Genomic DNA, 23031 nt, shown 5'->3' with positions numbered 1-23031 from the left:
GGTGTATTGTCGGAATGTGGCGTTACTATCAAGTTCAAAATAACGTACTTCGACAGTTCCTGTAGGAGGTACGTATTTTGAGGAAACAATTTTTATTATATTAGTTTCGTAAAATAATTCCTTTTTTCAGTTTTAGAATAAGTTTCAGATGATAATGAAATATTTCTAATTTTTAATTCTAAAATAAGCATTCAATCCATTTTAGTGCTATATTATCTCCATATTGGTTATAAGGCGGATCCGCGTTTATGTAAACAAACCTTTTATTTGTTTAATAAGGTATTCAAAGAATCGACAACTGCAGGTTGCCCAATTCCTTTTGAGAGCATCCAATGAAGTTAAACGCAAATATGTTTTTGTTTATTTCCAGTAGGAATACATATTAAAATTCCCAATTACCAAACCAACGAAATTATTTCTTTATTTTGTTGCAGATATTTCCAATCTACTTCTTAGTACGTGTCTCGTTTTTGGGAGTTGAGTTTTGGTATTGAAAATTGGTCACTTCATTTAATTAAGTAAGTGGTTCTTCATAAGCTCTACAATTTTCTCAATATTTTCTTTTTCATTACGCTAACTTTTTAGATCACATAACATCATATACATTTATTAAAAATTTTATACAGTCACTAATTTTTTTCTGCGACGTTTATTAAACTTTTCATTTGTAAACTTCATTTTGTTTTGGAATAATTGCAAATCTTATTTAGGATACCTGTGTAGTCCGTAATAATGACTTTATTTAAATTAAGGGGATATTAGATCCTACATTGTTTTAAAACCGAATAAGAAACTCAAAGATTGGAATCAGAGAGTTTCATGCCGAATATAGTAAACTATAAAAGTATCGGCGACTACTAGCGTGAGCTAATGCACGTAGTCCAAGTACGTAGTACATACTCGGGCAACTCGCACCAAAAGTGATAAAGTTCTGATCGCTATTCTTGGTATTTTCCATAATGTAAAACACATTTCCTAGGAAATGTATGCTGTTATTGCATTATGGTGGGAGGTCACTACCCAGACCGGCTTCAGCCTTTATTGAATGTAAAAGTGAAACGCGCTCTAAAAATAAGACGATCCCGAAAGATCGCACAACTCTGCGTTGTTCCACCCAATGACAGGCTCATCCCGTCACCGAGAAGAACTTCTCAGTATTGGCTCCACCCAGTGTCAGGCTCACCCCGCCACCAAGCAGAGCTATAATCTCAGCGGTGGCCCTACTCAGAGACAGGCAAAAACCTGTCCCTAAGCAGAGCCTCACAGAGCCCCACCAGTTTCAGCCTTATGTGTAAGTAAAGCCGGCTCTAAAAATTCGGACGATCCCTAGACCACTCAACAGTGGGCGAAAGACCGTCCATCTCTGTGTTGGCTCTACTCAGTGATGGCCTTCCACCCACCACCACCACCGAGCAGAACCGCTCATATTCCGAAGAAAATCATTCACCGACAAGGCTCCTCACCGGACCGTGCCGGAGAACACCTTCCCCGGAAACTCAAATTGCTCCCTGAAGGCAAAAACCTTAAGAGAGCGAACTCATAATAGCCCCCCCACACAGACACCGGTTTCAGACTTTTTTGAGGCTTCATCAGTGAGTAGCTAGACCAAATTAATACCAAAGTGTATAGCGAAAAGAACTTATATACTCTGCTATACGAGTTGTCAAAAAGGTGCACCCATTAAATTACTTAAATATAAAGAGCCAATAGGCTTCATTTCGGCGATATAAACATTATTTAAATTAAGGGGATATTAAATCCCACATTGTTTTAAAACCGAATAAGAAACTCAAAGATTGGAATCAGAGTTTCATGCTGAATATAGTATAGTAATGGGTGCACCTTTTTGACAATTCGTATAGCAGAGTATATAAGTTCTTTTCGCTATACCCTTTGGTATTAATTTGGTCTAGCTACTCACTGATGAAGCCTCAATAAAGGCTGAAACCGGTCTGGGTAGTGACCTCCCACCATAATGCAAAAACAGCATACATTTCCTAGGAAATATGTTTTACATTATGAAAAATACTAAGAATAGCGATCAGAACTTTACCACCTTTGCCCGAGTTTGTACTACGTACTTGGACTACGTGCATTAGCTCACGCTAGTAGTAGCCGATACTTTTATAGTTTACTATACTATATTCGGCATGAAACTCTCTGATTCCAATCTTTGAGTTTCTTATTCGGTTTTAAAACAATGTGGGATTTAATATCCCCTTAATTTAAATAATGTTCATATCTCCCAAAATGAATGGCTCTTTATATTTATGTAATAATGACGTTTGCATCTAAAGTGCCAGGCTGTCCTAAAAAAAAAAAAAAGAAAAAAAAAAGGGGATCGTTAATACAGGTTTCATTCCAGTTTCTGATAAGTAGAGAAATTTTTTCCTTCGGTCGGTTCCGTGTTGGTCAATCTTTGGAAGGCTTTTTCTCGAGGAAACTCTGGTGTGAAAAACCATGAGTCATTGATAGTTTGGACTCACTATCAATGAACGTTTGAAGGATGAAGTTTACATCCCTTGTTTTCAGAAAGTTAGTTAGTTAGGGCTAAAAAAGCTTTGGAGTAATAAAAGGCTTTGAGGATTTATTTATCCCATTTTCGATTGGTGTGTTAGGTTCAATAGCCTGTTACAGTAAAGTACCTTGGCTCTTTCGAAACCTAATTAATGCGCGAATAATCCTATCTCAACAGGTTTTCAGAGGAAGAACCCTGCTACCTCCATATGAGGCCTGTAACTCACCCTCAGTTGAAAAGCCTTAATAAAGGTTCTCCGTGTTTTAGACGGAATTCGAAACCTGGTCTTAAAAAAAAAAGGGCATTGTGAAAACCGACTGAGCTACGGAGACTGCAGTATGAGTAATTTATTTAGAAAATATTTCTACACAACTCCAAAAATTTTTATCTATATATTTAGATAATGATGCATGATTACCTTAGGACCGATGTAATATGAGCAATCATCAGAGTTCAGGTGGGGAATGGCTCTCACGTTAAGCATGGAATTTCCTGCAAATATCAAAAGGAAGTATTAGCGAAATTCCTCCTATATATATATATATATATATATATATAGGTTTCCATTTCAGAGACCCAGAAGTGCTATTAATTTAAGGCTCTGTGAATGTTTGTAAGTTCATAACTAATCTTTTTAGGCATATTAATGAATTAATTAATTAACATGTATTACATTGAAATTGAATAAAATTGAAGTCAGAAGTCACTATACCAATCAATTAATCAGACAGTAGTGTTCCATGTCTGCCTCAACCGATCAGCGATGCATGACGGTAAATGGAGTAGGTGGCGAAGAACGAACGATATAGGCCAACAGAAGCTTCAACGGTTTGAAAAGACGTAAACTGAGAGTGATGTTAAACGAGGTTCGACTGTAATGTGATCTGGAAGTGAAGAAGGAGCAGAGTATAGTTGTGTGAAGAAAAGATCAGAGATATATCAGCATCAGTTATCTGGTGAAAGTGCGATCAGAGAGTGGAGTGTGTTTTAAACCACTGATTGTCGGTTGTCATATTCATAATTTACTGAATGGCATACTGCGTGCATTAAACGTTCTCTGAAACTGTGAAAATTAACAAAAGCTAATGTTCATCAAAAGTAACATAACAGTTTAAGAAATGATCTGGAAAACCAAAGGAGCTGTTTCTGGTAGAACAGCAGTCCAAAAGCTCTACATTAAATAAATAAATAAAAAGAAACATTCATTCGGAGAGGTAGATTGCTCATTGTTTATTGGCAATCTGTATTTCATTTTAATTCGGTTCAGCAGGACTTTAAAGAAGTGCATTGTCTCAACAACAACAAAAAAAAAAAAAAAAAAAAATTGAAGAAGGAGGTTCCATTATGTTAATTAACTTCTTTATTTGGATGGTGACAAAAAAATAAATTTCCAGATAGTTCTAGTAATTTTTTGGAAAAGCATAATGCAAAATATTTTTCTTATTATAAAGAAATCAACATTTCACATTCATGTATTGATTCGAATACTTAAGTACTCGAATCAATACTTAAGTATTGATTAGATTAATTTCGGTGTAAATAAATTACGCTAATAATATTGTAATCAAAGAATTCAGAGAAAAATTAAAGGAATAATTATGTGTACCAAGAAATCATTATAATATCTAAAGATTTTGAGTATAAGCGGTGATCGTATGGTGTTGTGTAGTGCAGACTGCCCTCAGCGATGAGTCCTCGGACTCCACGGAGGTGTCACTGATAATAATAATAAAACTAGAAAGAATTAACGACACTAGTAATTTTAATTTTGATCAAGAGAAATGTATAAAAGCTATTTCAGCTAACAAACTCTATAAATACCTACGAATATTAGAAGCCCGTGATATTCTCAACTCGAAAGTTAAACAGCGGGCAGCAGACTGTTTTTAATTTTACACCGAAATACAACAAAAGAGTCAGGAATATTCTGAGAACAAAACATAATGGACTGAACACAATTCGATCAATGAACTATTTAATTATACCAATCATCCGATACACAGCTGCCATAAGAAGATATTAGTTTGAAAAATTACATCGACAATAGCACTGAGCAAATGGTTCAAACCATTTCACAAGTAGTCATCTAAAAGCAATAGGAAAGAAACATGATTACAGAAAGGCAAAATAATCGCGATGTACGCTGAAGAAATAAATCCTTGCATGGCCAATTTCTTCGAGACACTAAAGGAAAAATTGACATGACCAAGATGTGGCAGTGGCTACTGTAAGGATATATTAAAAAAGAAACAGAAGTATTTATTCTAGCCGCTCAAGAACAGGCGTTACAAACTAATGTAACTAAAGTAAATATTTTGAACATTAGTAATAACAGCAAATAGAGATTATCTGATCAAAAAGATGAGAGTATAGAACATCTGAGCAGTGCGTGAAGCAAGATAGCTCAAACTGATTATTAATACTGCCATGATCAAGTGGCCAAAATAATTCATTTGCATGTATGCAAAAAATATGGCTTTCCTACTTCTGACAACTGGTGGCAGCGTAAAATAGAAACGGTATTGGAAAACGAAAGAGTAAAAATTCTCTGGAACCTCATAATCCAAACTGATCGGCATTTGGAACACAATAGACCTGACATCACAATTACTGAAAATCGACAGGTTTGGATTATTGACATCGCAGTACCCAGTGATATCAAGATTAACAACAAAGAACTGGAAATAATTACTGAATATTGAGATCTGGCAACCGAAGTTGGCTGGGTGTGGCTTAAACGCACCGAAGTCATCCCAATAGTTGTCGGTGCATTTGGTGCAATTTCAAAGAAGCTATCTGAGTATTTACAGCAATTAAACATTATTAAAGTGACCTCACATGATCTAGAAAACAAACACAGCATTACTTGGAACAGTCCATAGTTTACTACGCTACCTGACAGACTATTCTTAGATTCTTGGGTAGAATCTGAATTGTTCTGTATCACCATTCAAATTGTTATAATAAATTTAGTTTAATCCTTTATCCAAGTGTTAGCAAACAAAGTTTGCGTCTGAAAATATCTTCAGGACTGAATGTGGTGCTGTACTACCTTACCGGGGTAGGTAAGGCAGTACAGCTACTGGGTAGTGGACAGTCCCTTAATGCATAACATTATACATATCCGTAAGGAGATGTGTTTTGCATTATGGGAGATACTAAGATAGGAGTGTTGGTAGCTTGCTCCACCTTTGCTATGAGTTGTCCAGTGTTGTACTACCTACCCCGGTAAGGTAGTACAGAACCACATTCAGTCCTGAAGATATTTTCAGGCGCAAACTTTGTTTGCTAACACTTGGATAAAGGATTAAGCTAAATTTATTATAGTCTAACCAGGTGAAAAACAAACTTTCAACAGTCAAATTGGTGTTTAAATGATATCTTGTTTTGATTGTGTATCAACTGTGTGAATAATGTAGTAGTAGTAGTAGTAGTAGTAGTAGTACTACTACTACTACTACTACTACTACTAATAATAATAATAATAATAATAAAAGTATTTACCGAATCTTGACGTAATGTTTTCTTCATATAATAATATGGCCATCAGCGCATCGTCAGAGGTAACAATTTTCCTTAGCGAAAGCTTAGCGAAACTTTGAGACAAGGAGGTCCTATTAAGACAAAAATAACAATAATACAAAACCTCAAGTCATTATTACAGAACTTAGTCATTTAATGCCCCTTAACAGCTGCAAATCAAGACTGTTGTGAGAATATGGGGAAGAAACAATTGCATTTAAACAAAACAAATGAAAAAATATAAGTTAATTGACATTTCTCGTATGCAACTCGATCGGTCATATACATTTGAAATATATTTCCGAGAAACAATTCGCTCGTGATTTCTTTTTCTTAAAGTTTAATGTCCGTTAATACTACTGGTCGAGGTTGCAGTCTAAGTGCTGTTTCAAAACACTACATGATTTTATCTTAAATAGTAGTTAAATAGTCTAAAGAAATAAAAACAATATTCTTACTTAAATTAATAAAAATAATATAAAAATAATAAAGAATAAATTAATATATACTAGAAATCTAGATCACGAATATCCGTGCAATAACGAGGAAATAAAAATTAGATAAAAGGATTGAGGGAAGTGCCTCCATAGACCAGTTGGAAGAACGATAGTGCTATTTGGTTGGATCTGAGCTTGACTGTTTTCTGTTAAGTGATGAGGGATGTTTGCTAAAGTCTAAGTTAGCGAATCTCATACATACTTAATATTACAAATTATTATAAAAATTCATAATTTTCCTTAAATGCAAATAAAAAAATATTTTTACTTTGTAATAATTATAAATAATAAAGTATAATATAGAGGATCATAAAAAATTCCTTAGTTTCATCTGACTCTGTTTTTCGTTCCTCTGTCGTTTTCCTGCCAATCTGGCAGAGAACACTTTGCTAATCTTTCCTAGCCCATTTTGTTTAAGTGACCATACCACCTGAGATTAGCTCTGCTAACATGCCCCTAATCTTTCTCAGGACTCTCATATCTGCGGTCTCTAGTCTTTGGTCAAGTGTTTTACTTCTGACCCAGATCTCCGATCCATAAGTTAAAACTTATGTCCTGTCTTGTATACAGCTAATTTAGTGTTCCGACTAATTTCTCTCTTATTCCATATCAATTTATTCATTTGACTTCCTACAATACCTTGTGTGTTCATCCCTGCCCGATGAACACACACGGATCTACAGCCATTGAAAATATCAACTTCATTGTGAATGGAGAACCTGTAGAACAATGAAATGAAAAATTAATGAAAGTCAGCCATGAAATTCTTACAACAATGTGAAAGAGATAGAGTCATCACTACATTATCCTTACGCTCGTAGTCAACCATGAGTGGCATCATGGTAATTAACCTCCTGGACGCAAACGACATATGGTGATGATAGATGTAGAGAGATATACGTTTTTTTCATCCCTAAATGTACGTGCAATATCATATTTGAAAGAAATACGTTTTTGAATGCCAAATTTGAAATTTAGGAATGCACAACTAAGATTCTTATGTCCTGACAAGCTTTTTGGAATAACTATCTTATAATTCGCATTCTAGTATAGTTTTTTTTTAAATATACACTATGAAAGTAAGTTCTAAATTCTCCATTGAGGTACAATGGAGAATTTAGAACTTACTTTTCTTCACATGCTTATTGCTGTTTACGATCTTAATAAATATGGCAGCATTCATCTGGTACAGAATTATAAACATGCCTTGTTTCTCTTGGCATCAAGATGAATTCTGCATGTTGCTTTTTGGTATGTAAATGGCAGATGTAACATGGCACACGAAAGATGAGTCCTTGTCGTGTTTATCATATTTTACGGTAGATGGCGACACTTGATTGTCAGTTATGCCACGATATCTCTACTGCTGGTGCTCAAATAGAGCAAAACTGTGGAGTTATCTTTCGTCCACTGAAGAATTGCAATGAAGCACTTAAGGAAATTATAAATACCTATATGGTTTAGTTTCTGATAAGTTTCTAAAGAGAGAGCATTTCTAAAGGGAGATAACTTTAGAGTGCTGTTATCTGAAAACCTATATATAAGAATTTAAATCACAGAAAGATCACTGAGGATTTGTTTTAAGCCAAACGGTGTTTGTCCTTTACCCCTCCCCTCCCTCTCCTTGATGGAAAACTAGGACTTAGATACATGAAGCTAATTCAAAATGGAATGACGGATGGATGAACACACCCATTTCAGTAATAATAATTTCTGTTATAGTCCAACCAGACAAAAAAGAGGAAATCATTTGGCTCTATTAAATGAAGCCTCAGAAAAAATATGGTAAATGTAATATTCAAGGAAGGAAATGTGCATTAGAGTTAAACATTTAAAGATTAAAAGGAATTCTGGTGCTCTATTTGGATAAGATAAAATCTAAATGTTTCATAATCTTTTCTTGCTGTATCAATACAAAGAAATTAAGTTAATTTTATTTGTGCACGTTATTTCACCCAGGAGAATGACTTCGATATACAGAAAGTGAAAAGTGAACATTAGGAAGTATATGTAGATATTTCTTCTTTAAAGTATAAAGAGTTATGAAGGATACAAATGCTGCAGTGAAATAGATGGTTAGGAATCTGAAAATTATGTTTCATTTAGTAAATATAGTTTTGAGAGGCGTGAAGATGGAAATCAACTTTGCTGAAGTTTCATCTCAGGCTAGTGTGTGTGTGTGTGTGTTTAGAAGTCAGTATTATTTTATTCTTTGATAGAAGATATATTCATGTTTTGATTTTTTTTAAATGATACGTTAAGAATGGATGGAGGAAGTTGACGAGATAAATTTTTTTACGAACGAATATTAAGGAATAAAATATCACGCACACACACACACACACACGAGCGTGCGATAGGAAAAATCTTAAAACATTCTTCTGTTATATGCTTCTCCTGTTGTTGGATACATTACATTATTCTGCATACGCAACTTGCACATAAATCATGCAGAGTATGCAAATCTGATGTAAGTTTCGTATTTTCTCATAATGACGACATGAACAATTTTGCCTTTTATCTCAACCATAAGTAGCATGCTAGGTTTCTCATCAATAAGTTTTCCAAACCATATCTAAAAGATGTACAGACTATAGGATATTCAATTATTTTGCGGCCTCTGCATATCATTTATAATCATGTTTACATTTCTTGTAAAATTTGTGTCCTTCGAAGGATATGTAGAAACATTACCCATTATACTTTTATTTATTCCAAATAACAACAAGAAAAGTCGTTAGTTTAATGTCACATTAGTACGGAGGAAAACTCGTATTCCTTGTGGGGTTTATTTATGCGAGGCAGAAATAATTGAAGCATTTGTTACCCCAGTTTCTCTTCTTTTTTAAAATACCATTATTAGCTAAAGAATTCAGGTTACTTTTGCAACACTGCTAGTAAATTCATTCGGTAAGAAATATGTATCTATTAGTTTGAAGTTCAGGATATTAAACGCAAAAACACTGCTCTAACATTGCAACATATTTAAGGGAAAATGCGGATGTTTCAAAAAATGACTATTGCATAATTATTAAATATATGTAGGATGAAATAGGTCCATTTAATTTCCTATTTTGGAAGTTTACTTGACAGTATAATGTTACAGGATTCTAAAATAGATCAAGACATCGTAGCTCAGAAACCAAGTTTGAGACGATCTGTGATGCAAATTCTATTTCTTTCAGAAATTTATTGTAGTAATATGGAAATGCGTTCCTCGTCCTACATTTCACGGTAATGATATATGCAAATAGGATTTCTAAAAATGTAGCAAATCTCCTGACGAACGAAATTACACCACACCACTGAAAGATACTTTATCGGAAGATAGCGACATTTCTTCTTTACATAAAGCAAAGAATTTTTGATTACAGAAAAGAAGAACTTTTTCTTATTAGTCAATAATTACAAAGTAACGTAATGCCCGTCCTCTTTTAAATGAAAATTCAAATGAGCGAAATACATACAGGGTTGATACAGCAGCAAGAGGAAATTCAGATTTCCCTCCACAGTTTCTAGCCCTTCTACTGGCGATGTAGTACCCTTGAATGAGATGTTCAGCCTCTTCGGAAAATGACACTATTATTCGTCGAGCACAATCCAGGAACTAGAAAGGTTAAGGATATGTTATAATATGAAAGTTCAACAGCATTGATATATAATTCTAAAATAATTCTGTTCACGTCGTTTTTTAGAAACAAATACTAACTATAAAACACGCGACATATTCAGGCTTAATTATATAAAATTCATAACATTATAAATGTTATGAATTTTTTCATAACATTTAAATTTTTTTTAATTTTTTAAATGTTATTTAAAAAATGTTATTTAAAATGAGAAATTTAAAAAATTTAACATTTAATTTTTTTTTTAGATTTACATTTTCATTAAACTTTAAAAAATTTAAAGTTTAATGAAATATATTTTATTTCATTAAACTGGATGCTACGTAATATTCAAGAAGAACAAGAATTGGCCACAGAGGAAATAGTAATATTTTCATTATAATTCATTACTTTCATGCATATTTTAAGAAATGTGTTATAAATGAAAATTTGTATCTCATGAATTAGTTAGGTGCTTTTTAAATTGGTTTAATATGGAAACGAACTTTTGTTGGAGAAAATTTAAAATATATGCAAAATTTATCAACAGAATAGTTCAAAAGGGCATTATTACTTATTTTTGATTATATGTATGTAATGTATTCACCGTGAAGAAGGACGAAGTTAAAACTGTATTATGTGAAAAACACGATTAAAAATGCTCAACAGAGCCGGCTGTTGTTTTATGAGATAGTGTAAAGATTAAATTGAAAAAAATGGCAGAAACTATTGTATCAAGAGCCAACTTCACATTTTGTTTTTAAATTATGATAGCTTTTGAAATACTTTTATATTTTTGCCATCGCATTGTCACAGATGAGTGATAATGCGCTAACAAATCGATTTTATAATTAATTTTTTTCAACAACTAAAAATATAAAGGAATTTATAAACAAAATGTGTCTCTTAGCAGGTATTGACTGAACTCTATTAGGGTCGATCTGCTTGTTGGCATTATCGTGTTCTAACCACTTCGTTCGAACTGTTTGCATTAAAAGTTTAAATTCAAATAGTTTGAAACACGTGGTCAACACTTTGCTAAATTTCGGAATCATTCGTACACATTAATGACGAATATCCTGTTTGTCAGAAAAATGCTCCGAGTATCTTTAGCTCTTCCTCAGCTCATATCTTTTCGAAGATGGGTTTTACTGTGCATGTGGATCTTAGAAAAAAATAAATATAAAAATAAAATAGAAAAATATTTTATTTGCCTCATCAAGCGTTTTTATTATTGGAAATTTAAATTTGACACTTTTTGTTCTCCTATGTATATATATATACTGCATTCGTATAACCAAAAATGTATTTAATAATTTTAAAAAAAGGTCTCACATGTTTGTAATTATTGTAACGCAAATGCTAAAAAATAAATACCTTTATATTATTCGTGTTTGAATGAAATATTATTAAAACTTCTCCCAAACTGCCTTTGCCTATTTAGTTTGGGAGAAGAGGAGATATGTCAGTTTTACTAAAATTTTAAAAAGGAGAACTTCAAGATTTATAACCAATGTCATAAACACTAATCTCCTTACTATTCTGCAGTGAAATTGAAGACAGCAATGTGAACTTTCGTCTACTAAATTATATAATTTTGCTTTGTTTCTCGAAAGGAAGATCTCTCTTCACTACCCTTTACTTCTCATAATATTCATATTTCCAAGCAACATGAGATTCCTCATCTTGGAATGACTACTCTTGGCCTATTGTGGAAGAAATGCATGATGTTTATTCCTTACTGGGCCTCCATAAAACTCCGTGTATGTTTCAAACTCAAGACACTATATGTCATATTTACGACTTCTAACATTTTATAATTCATAAATGCGTCCATCCAACGTTAGAATTTTGTTGTCATATTTGAAGTGATATATTAAAAAAAACAAACACTCTAAAATGATTATTGCCATTAGAAGAGGACGAATCCGTTTATCTATTGAATTTTCCCTCAATGCATATAAGAAAATAACTGGGGCGAATCATGGATTCGCCCCAGTTATTTTCTTATATGCATTATGTTTCTGCCTGATGCTTTTTTATGTAATATTTGTTTAGGAGCTGTTTATTGAGATGGCTATGATCATTCCTTCACTTTCTTTTAATCCTGTAAAAGCATGAGCATCTGTTGGTTAGCATCCATCCATCCATCTGCTTCTCTTACTTAGAAAAGTCTTCCTTACACTATTTTTACTAAGGACTATAACATCCGTCTGTTCAACAACAAAAAAAAAACAAATCAACAGCATTCTTTCTCCTTAATCACTTGTCCACATACAGCACTGCAGCTGATGTGTTATAGCATTGCTCATCCATCAAGATAGTGGTTGTAGTTCCCATGGAAACAAGACAGAAGAAAGTTTGTCTACTCTACTTGATCAGCCTTGCTCATCAATCAGACAAGCAAACATTTCCATTGAGAAATCTAAGTTTCGGAAAGTCAAAATAGTATTTAGTTAAACATCATTATAACCTGCATGTGACCTTGTTTCACACTGTTCCAAGATGCGACAGCATTATTCGAGTTTTAAAAGGCATCTGAAAAGTGAATGTTTGCTTTTAACCATTATTCATTTGAAGGGTTTCAAGGGCATTTTCTTCAGATATTTCTCCAGTTGATGGTATCAATCTCCTCTTTAAACATATTCATTATTAAACATTTATATTGTATATCCTTTTCACGATTTCACGAATCTAGATGCTAGAAACTGACAAGATGAGCGAAAAGATGCGTGCGGAATTCCTTAATATTTCTGCAATGATTTTTCCCGTCCCTTATTTAAATGGTTGGAAGAGAGAGATCATAATTTCTGTACTTTTTCATGAACATCTCGAAGAGTTTCCGCTTATTCTTTATTCAAAAAAATGTTCTCTCTAGTTTGGGGAATCTGATGAAGGATCGACAATTTTTTTTTACGCAGAAAATCACACCACGCATAGTTTCAAAAACTATTCCCTACCTAATTACAAAATGCTTCCCAATTCGGTTAATCGATAGACGGGATGAAGATTTGCAACAATGAGCAAATGTGATGCAATGATATTTTCTCTTAAAATAAATGCATCGAATATTGTTTCCGCTCATCTTCATATAGATAAAATGGCAAGTTATTTAAGCATAACAAGCCATCGGGACTAAAACGTTAATGAAGACAGTGTGTACAAAAAAGCTAATCTATGTGATTATGTTGTCTTTGTTTTTCGATCAATCTCTACGCATGAATTCATAGCCGACAAAGTTTTTGTCTGTTTTATGGGGGGGGGTAAGTGTTTCCAAGAATGAAAAGACCTTGTAATCTCTGTTATGAGACTCTCTAACTCACCTTTAAACTTTTATTCTTTCGCATCAGATGACACAGAATCAAATTATCGGTCTACGGAAGCAGCACTTGGAACTGCCCCAGTAAGCGCATGTATGTGTGTGTGTGGAGAGGGTGTAATTAACCAAGGAGAACGAATAATTTGAAAATTATTTACTACTTTTATTTATATACGTGTCGTAAAGAAATTTCTCTAAGCCGTGCAAGAAAACCACAATCCTGTTTTTGATCACACGATAACTTCCCACTTTTGGACGGGGGGGGGGGGGGAGAACTCCTTTATTTCTTTCTATTTCTCTGCGATTTCTTGCATCCAGATTCTATCTACAGCGTATTCTCTGCCTCCTTGGATTTCTCTCTCTCACTCTATCTATCTATCTCTCAGTAAATGCTTCATTTTTTACTGTGCTTTGGATTATAAGTCGAATCCAGGTATATTTCATTTATTTATTTATGATTTGATTTTATTGCAAGTTTCTTTGCTTACATGAAAGTTAATGTTAATTACAGCTCTCAGTTACCTTGTAAACTTTAAAATTAATTAATTAAGAAACTAAAACCGGAGATAATAAGAACCTGTTTATTCACGAAATAGCTAAACAATATTTATAATCTGAAACGTGAAAAATACTTTCAGCTATTCCGATTTTTATTTTATTTTATTTGCTGATTATGAATATTTTGAGATCTCTTACATTTCTCCATTGGTCATCTGATATGTGTAGAGACTCTTCCAGTGGTTTATTGCCACTTGCTTTTTGAAGAATTTCAGCGCAAAGTAAATTTTCAGTGTAATCCACTCTGCTGTTAGTAGTGTCCGTGATGAAAAGTAATCCGAAAGCACTAAAAGTGAGGGAAAAAAACACTAAACTAAGTAACTCATATAAAGATTCCTAGAACTTCTCAAAGCTAATAAAGGATAATGTTCTGCAACTGGTAACTTACTAAAGCATTAGCTACGAGCACTTTGTAGAGGTCATAACCTTCTGATACTGAAACAATATTCAAAAGATATCTGGTTCCCTCACATTCTATATGATTAATTAAAATGTTCTGGGAACTAACGAACAGACCTGGTTATTTATCACACCCATGTTAAACATTATTAAACAGTCCTTAGTGCCTTAAACACATTCACTATGAGAATAATGACTCTTCTTATTTATATCATACACATACTAATCGAATGCGTCAAAATCTGAAGTAATAATTTTTGAGTAATTTCTGTAATGATTTCTAAGTAACAGTTTTCGTTGCTATTTTATAGCATACTAAAATATGGAGAATTGAAATACCTTTGACTATTGCAGCCATCCGTAAATGGTTGTAAAGAAATCGCATTTCTTTCGCGGAATAGTATAAGATGAAAAAATTAATCTTATTCATCCTGGCAAACTCATTGTCACTTGAAAAGTAATCGATTACTAAAATGGAAATACTTCTTAGCATAATACTAAGCTTGGAGACAGCAAACTTTGAGGATAATAACGTTACGCTGCTGCTTTCATCAGAGCTAAGCACTGACTTCAATCACGAAAACATTTGCTTGTTAACTCAGCACGATGCTTTGAGATTTCGGGATTGGCACTCCTCAGTTGTGCAATATAGCAATGCGTTGCAGCAGCAGTTGTAAAAAAATACCAGGTATTTGTTAATATAAAAGATGCTTCCAGGGTAACACAGTTGGTATGATATTTTTTTAATAAACATGTGTTCTTCTGATAACTATTGCTGTTTAATTTTTTTGAGAATGATTTATATATGACAAATAACAAATAGATTTATGACAGTGTAAAATACATACTTTATTGTCTTCATTTGAAGCTTGTTCAATTCCTAAAAAAATAATAATAAAAATACAAATAATTAGAGGAAATCTGAGATTAACATTCAGTACAAAACAGGTAGAAAAATGATTGAAGATAATTAAAATGGACTTCTTAATGGCATTCTTGCATGAAATATCTATCGTTCATTATCACAGTTAAATCTAGATATCCGGTTTTGACTTATGTACAATAAACGTATTTTGTTTCAAGTGAAAACAATCCTCTTGAAACCAACTCGAGTATATTTAACAGACGTTTGTGAAGATTCCAAATATCAAATTTCGTTTATCCAGCCAGAAGGAAATGTTCAATTTCCTTCCTGATCACTAATTAAAAGCAAGGATCTAACGATCTTCAAACATTCCTGTAACTTACAGAGAAAACCAAGTTATAAATTTTAGTTATTCTCTTTTTATTTACATCGGTGACTTTTTTTTACTAACCCATATTATAGGTTTTTCGGTTATAGTAATCTACAAATTTATCTCTTTGTTTAGGAAGAAACTATTACTATGTAAATAAACGAGAACTTAATGGTTTCCATAATCAGTTTTACTTTTCCAACCATTCTACGATGGAAAGCATAATCTAGTTAAATTCAGTCTTTACAAAACTAAAATTTAATTGTATGAAAAGATTTCGTGGTCTCATATACTGAAAATATAACGATTTTCAAATCATAACATTAACTGAGTGTTACTAAATAGAATAGTACTCAACTATTCTGATATTTATTAACACTCAGTCTCATTTGGAAGAGGCGGTATTTTCTTTTGAACGCTCAGGTTTTTATTGAAAACCAGTCAAGAACGCTTATAATTTGCAAATACAGTATACCGGATTGATAATCTGCTTTTCCCCAAGTGAAAGAACCAATTGATTTATTCAAATTGTCCGCGCGGCTAGTCTATTGGCTATGAGCTTCGCAACCATATGCCTGGGGAAAGAGTGTCCTAGGATATAGTACTTAATCCCTCATTAAGAAGGCTCAACCAGTCCTAAAGGGCAGTCAAGGAACGGGGCAAACCCACAATAAAAAAATTCGAAAATTTAACTTGAAACTCACCATTAACTACTCAAGGCGTTGCACAGGACACACGTGGTTGGGATGAATGAAGAAGAAGAGTGGTTATTTCCGTTAGTGTTTCCAGAAAGGGAAATATAAATAATTTCACTTTTATTTTATGATCCCATCTCCACGCATCATACTAACAGATTATGATTTTCAGTCTTTAGCGGATGAGTCTGCGATAAAAAAAAAACATTAAATATAATTAAATTATTATTCATCGCACGTTAACCTAGACATGCCTCCAATCACTCCCAATATCCCTTACTGCATCATCTTTGTATCTTCGTAATCTTTCTTCGAGCAGTTGAAGATTTTATTAAAATTGAATTTGATGTTGACAGGATAAAACTTTCAGCTACTTAAACGAACTTTTAGTTAAATGCCTGCGTTCATGAGTAGCATTCTCTGGGAGACTGTGTAAAAAAACTCATCATCCGTCTTTGTCTAAGATCGAATAATGTATCCTTCCCTAAAAACAAACAAAAAAAAAAAAAGTCTAATTGGAGTTCTTTTCACGGAAAGGATTTAAACCGGGGTGTCTTTCTAAACAATCGTTCAAAGTAGCATAAACTCTTATAAACTTAGTTTGGTTTATATGGTGTTTCAATTAATTTCTGGATCATTTTATGTCGATCAATGCATGTGTCTTCTGGCTGACTTCTCTGTTACAGGAATGAATAAATAAAGAAATTCCAAAAAAAGAGAAAGCCGTTTTTATAAATGAAATTTGGGTCCGAGAGGAAACTGTAACGTAGATCTTTCCAGCTTAAGGATTATCTTTCTGCCAACCGCGCTACGCAAGGAATGTTGCATTTTAAAATGGAAGATTTTGGAATCCTTTTGTTTTTAACATACAGCGTTTAATTAATGCCCGTTTATATGATTATTTTATATTGTACGTATATAAAAATTGTGTTTAAATCACTTACCACTTTACTAACGACATCATCATCATCATCTGTCGAAGATTTGAATTTGCCACCAAAGTGTGCATATGCCCACAAAGTAGCCTGCGATGGAACTTTGATTTGCTGTCCAAGAGCACTAATGAATTGTCGAGGTACTTCCATAAAAACATATCCATTATCCAGAGCTGAAAAATATTATATTTTTGTAATTTTTGTTTTGACCAAAATTAAATAAATAGTATATAAATATCATAATTGCACTAGAATGTAATATTTGCCTGGAAGACATATCAGTTCTCAATTCTCGGAACTGTGCTTCTGTATACAGTCCAGATGGACTCTTTAAACAAAAATCAACCCATTCCATCTTCAATGTATTAGAACCCGCAGCTAGTCAAGACTGAAATAATTATATTTTACAAGAACTATTGAAAAAAAAAAGAGTAAAATGAAAAAGAAAAAAAGAAAAGAAACGACTTCAGCAGTTTGATTCCGATTGCTCAACTTTAGCTACATCCATATAGTTAAAGGTGAGCAATCATATCCACATATTATAAACTATTTTGCGTATTTATTTAGAAATTAGTGCCTATTCGCAATCAATCTTTATTCCAAAATTCAATTATATTTTCTTTAGTTATTGGCATTGCTAAAACAGATGATTATGCAAATATCTATTAATTCATTCATTCTCAATGGTTCTAACATGCACTTAAGCGCCATTCCAATTATTCCTGGATTTTTTAACCGTAATTTGAGGATAAGATGGTTAGCCTTATGCCTACCAGAGTGCCCTATGTCTGTAGATGCGTGTGCTCACTATGCCGGTTTGCCTGTTCTGAAGCACGAAAAACTAGAGTTTCCGGATGGAAAAAAAAAAAAAAAAAACCTAGCTCCGTATGACACTGGCTAATCCACCTTTTGTGGGTTTCGGTGTTGTAAGGATAAAGATTCATCACGTTAGGGACGGGATTCGATCCCAGGAACTTCTAAACAAAGGGCTTCACCTATACCTACTGAGCTACGGAGGCTCTAAATATCTATTAAAGGACAGATATTAATAGATATGCAAATATCTATCAATGAAATCGTTCTTCTAATTAAGAAGTAAAAGATGGAAATCCTCCTTTCGTTTTCTAATGAATTTTCAGACAACTTACATGGAAAATAATATCTATTTTGCACTGCTTTTATCTATTTATCCAGTTTCTACAAAATTTGATTACAAAGAAGGACAACGGTTTCCGATGCTACAAATTAAAAATCCTTCAGACCATGTAAACAAAATCCGTCGTTTCTTTATCCCAGTTCGCCATATACCACATCGGAGTGATCTATCCTAATATTCGAAATGTTTCTGATGAGAGATTTCATCTTTTCAATGATATTTAAAGCCAATAAGTCTCCAGATATCATACCAGGGCTGTTTGGGATTCGAACTTTGGTCTTTCCAAATTTCATCTTCATAAAAGATCGGCTACCTGCCTAGGTAACCGACAACAAATGTCATATCTTCCTGAAGGTACGAAGGCGCGAAACTTCAGTGCAATAGCATTCTTGCGCATTTGTTATCAGAAAAAGTGTATGCTAAATTTCTTAGAGGTCGATATAATAATGTAATATATATTTTCATATCCCTTTGTATAGTTTAAACGCAAGATATTATCTAATTTCAACTGAAAATTAAAATGGTTCGAGAAATCTAAGTGAAGTTCTAAGTAAAGTATCTAATTTAAGATCAAGATCATTCCAGTGATTTCGAGGATGTCAAATGAATGTAAATATGGATTAAAAAAAAACTATCCTAATTACTGATTAAGATCTGAATGAATAGTCACCGTCGAAATTTCGTTAAGTTGCGAAATATAATGAATTATGTGCTTTCACTTGGAATATATGTGGATGCGGAATCAAATGAAAGAAAAGGAGAATACCCATATGAAGAAGAAAGTTTCGAATTCTTATTATTATAAAGGTAGTCATTTATTCTATTAGCTCACCTTGACAAACTATATCCTGGTTTGCTTTACTCATTAGGGAGATATCATTGAGCAGACAAGTTCCCTCTGAAGCAAGCACCAATGAGCCACCTAAAGGTAAAATTGTCTTTTCAATGTTATTGCAAAATATTATGTCTTTCCTTGTTTTATTTAATTTTATGGTGAATTGTTTTTAACATTCGATCAAATGAAGAATTACAAAGTTTTATTAAGCTGTATATGTAAATTGAGATTTCTTATAGTCATAATCAAGAAGTTCATTATATTATGATCATTTAATACAATTTTAGGAACAATATGCATATTAATGACATGCTGTTTCCCTTTTCTAACTACTGGTTAAGAATTATGAATATCAATAAAAACCAACTGATCCTCTTTCGCAGAACCTTACTTTCATCTTATGATGGCCAAAAGATCATCTTTAAAACTTGTATTTAGATTTAGAAACTTGACTTTGCTAGGATTATTTTTGTGCTCTTAGCGTGCAACAACACTTGCCTAGCGTTTCTAATTTTTATATTTAGAAATACTGAACTTCATAAAATTTAGCTATAATTTGAGTTGCTGTCATTTGCGTAAATTTAATGTCTCAGGTCCTGGTTGCTTCTTAGAAGAAAGAAAAAAGTAAGAACTGGCATATGATTTATTGGAATAGGAAATCATTTACTAAATACGCACGATAAGCTAATAAACAATTAAATCTCTACAGATACTAACGGTTTGCCGAGATTAAACTGGAATTACCTTACTCTCTGTAAGAAAGAAATGAGGATACAAGGAAAAGCTTAACAGGAAAAAAAAAGCACATGCTAGAAGCTATATGAACTTTCATTGAGCGACCATATTTATCCAATGGCGATATGTAGAACACAAGAACCGTACCTGTTTACTCCCCTGGAAAACAAGTCTTCCGATTATGTTCGGCAGACACTCCATAGGATTGATTGGAAAGGCACACACATTTTACATCAAACAAAAACGTGTTACGAAAGAAAATTGAAAGTAGCTTGCGAGACCTTCACAAATCAACCAAATCTAAACAGGAATGATGAGTTTCGGTATTTCGAAGCTTTAGTAACACATATCCGAACCTGACAACAACGCACGCCCTCTGATTGCCTAGAGTACAAACTACAGTAAACACTAATCTCAGACTCATCCAACTCGAAAAGTTAAATCATAAAAATAAAATTAACGATATTAATTTCTTTTAATGTAGTGTGTATATATACGCACACATTCCCGAAACATACCGTAATATAAAGATCAATACGTATAAAATAATTTTAATGCTGTTAAATGCATTTATCTCAGAATGGTAACTGATTCCATAAATCTAATATAATGATTGAAGGAAGTGTTATCCACTTGGCCAAACAAGCTGCCAGTGTATTCAATATACTCAATATTAAATCAATAGATATGTACATCCCGTAATATAAGTAAAGAATGCAATCTCTTATGACTTTACTATGAGAGAAAGTTAAAGGAATTAAGTAATAATAAAAATTAATGATACAAACTCAAAGCAGAAAGAGTAATTTCCATTTTTTGAGACTTCCTAAAAATCCAGAAATTGACAGGGAAAAGAGGAATTAGAATATTCATGAGATTTACTATATGATCATGATATTTCAAAGCGAGAATTCTTTTCTTTATATATGAAAAATCTTAGTAAAATTAGTTATCATAATTAATACACTAAAAATACATCCCACCTAATATAGAACAAGTTTCAGTTCCATGGAAATCTTTTCGGATAGTTCCTGCTAGAGGAGTTGTTGGAGAATGATGAAATCCAACCGTAACGAAACTGTGGCTGTATTTTAGAAGACGGGAAACGAGCATAGTTTCTTTCGTAATCACTAAAATTGACGTACCTCCTCTTGAATGCTATAAATAAATGTACATATCTATTAGATGCAGTTATATCTATATAAAATTACCTAATTTCTGCAAATACATTTTAATCCAAAATAATTGTTTAAAATGCCATTATTTAACAAATTTGAAAATATTATATTCTACGATACACAGAATATATTTCTCAACTAGAGTCTCTTGTTATCTCTTCTGTAATTTGAAACTGCAACAAATTTTGACTGATGAATTTCATTTAAGCAACACGAAAAGAAATATAAACTAAATCTTCAGTTGATAAAACTTAGCAATTGAGTTTAAAATGTTATTCAGAGAAAAGCAGTTTTTGTATATAATGGTACAGTACTCTCAAACGACTAGACGATGAACTGAATAATTGATTTCATAATTAAATTTTGTTAAATAAAATAATAATAATAATGTTACGTTGATTTATGTCAAAAAATTATACAGATAACTTTATGCTTATTTTCGTAGGTAACATACTAACATATCAAATTACCTGATTTGGGGTGGATAAAATACTTAACAATAGTCCAAGTTTTAACCGGAAAAATGACCCTGGGATTACAATTTTACCTGTACAAAACAGAAAAAAATTACTTTAAGTATCAAATTAATTTAACCACAATAACTAGACATCAAATTCATACAGACTAGTCCGTTTAATTATATCCATATGGTATGATCGCACAACTGCATGAGATTTTGCTCAGGGATTAACCTTCTCAGACAAAAATCCCTTATGAAGCAATTTCTTTTCGCAAAATTTCCGTTTGCTTAAATTATTTATCAAAGTATATTCTTGTAGCGTCCAAAATTATATTATAAATTGTCTTTGATGTTAGCTTTACATACTTTTTTGAGCATATGAAAGAAAAAAAAAGTCGTGCTCATGTGGGACAACCATTGCTTGGTTTCGAAATCGTATTTGAACTCGTATTATATTTTTATAAAGTATTCAGGATTAAATGCATGCCCGAATAAATTAGAGGTCCACGATCGATTTTCTTCTTTATCCTCTATTTCCAGATTTCACAAGGACTGTGGAAACGTGATGAGCGGACATGTGAATAGTCCATTCTTTTCTGTTATCATTGATATAGTTAAAAAGTTCGAACTAAATAGGAACGCTATTTACACATCAACATCTCCGCATGATATTTTCAATAAAGCATATATGTCACTGATCTATTTGATAATTTTAAAAAACAGCATATTTCCTCTCTTTATTTACATGCAGGAACCAGCAAGTGTACTGTTGCCTAAATCTGGATGGAAATGTCATCTGCATTGTTATAACGATGAACGTCTGGTAGACGTTGAAATATACGCTCAATCTGAATACATTTTGAACAGACCTCGGTAAGACCACAAAGCATAAAAAACACTAATTCCAGGAAGAAATACGATTAGCGTCAACAATTTCTTATAGGAGATATTTTATAATTTAAACATGCATCTGTTTCACTACAGTGTGCTGATTATTTCTTGAGAAAAGTATAAAATATTTTTATAAAAGGTTTCATAATTTTCAGAAAGCCAATCACCTTTATATAGAAAAGCGTGTAGCATTTTAAAAAATAAATACGATGAAATAACTATAAAAAAACAACATAATGTAGTCTGAAATTTATTTTGAAAATCTGATTCAAGGAAGAATGTACAATACCAAAATGAAGGCATATATTTAATTTACACAACTATAAAGATAACTTAGTTTGTTTTCATCTCTTTCGTCCATGAGTAGATGCATTTGACAATATTTTTAAGATAAAAAGGTATCACGTTTTTACCCACACATGACACTACTGTGTTATAGGTCATGTGACCTTTCATGTGCAGAGTTATCATAAAAAAAAAATGGAGTATT

At 32.7% G+C, this 23031-nt stretch overlaps 1 protein-coding gene and 1 long non-coding RNA gene across 2 annotated transcripts; one reads left to right on the top strand and one right to left on the bottom strand.

Annotated features, from left to right (window-relative positions):
* Positions 1–22686, top strand: LOC150100110 (uncharacterized). The gene is made up of 4 exons (XR_016549291.1): positions 1–68; positions 435–518; positions 19312–19370; positions 22402–22686. It is a non-coding gene; the product is annotated as an uncharacterized LOC150100110 (long non-coding RNA).
* On the bottom strand, positions 2269–17436 carry LOC150100111 (minichromosome maintenance domain-containing protein 2-like). Its single transcript, XM_090403162.1, has 5 exons — positions 17304–17436; positions 11523–11581; positions 10005–10144; positions 6023–6132; positions 2269–2309 (listed from the first exon to the last, which is right to left on the bottom strand). Exons 1-5 carry the CDS (start codon positions 17434–17436, stop codon positions 2269–2271), a joined length of 483 nt encoding a protein of 160 aa, XP_090259288.1.
* Positions 22687–23031: the final 345 nt, after the last annotated feature.

This window comes from Typopeltis vanoorti, chromosome 13 (assembly GCF_054136105.1).
Source record: "Typopeltis vanoorti isolate ZY-2024b chromosome 13, IOZ_Tvanoo_1.0, whole genome shotgun sequence".
In the NCBI taxonomy this organism is placed as follows: Eukaryota; Metazoa; Arthropoda; class Arachnida; order Uropygi; family Thelyphonidae; genus Typopeltis; species Typopeltis vanoorti.
The sequence above is the reverse complement of the archived record's forward strand: the minus strand, read 5'-3'. Positions and strand labels throughout refer to the sequence as shown.

Excerpts from the sequence above, each read along its gene's own strand:
- LOC150100111 (XM_090403162.1), bottom strand. The coding sequence starts at position 17,436 with ATGGAAGTACCTCGACAATTCATTAGTGCTCTTGGACAGCAAATCAAA. Across the intron at positions 11,582-17,303 it reads TGATGATGATGATGTCGTTA|GCAAAGGCAGTTTGGGAGAA; the intron begins GTAAAGTGGTAA and ends CAAACTAAATAG. Across the intron at positions 6,133-10,004 it reads CTTGCTGCTGTATCAACCCT|GACCTCCTTGTCTCAAAGTT; the intron begins GTATGTATTTCG and ends TTGTCTTAATAG.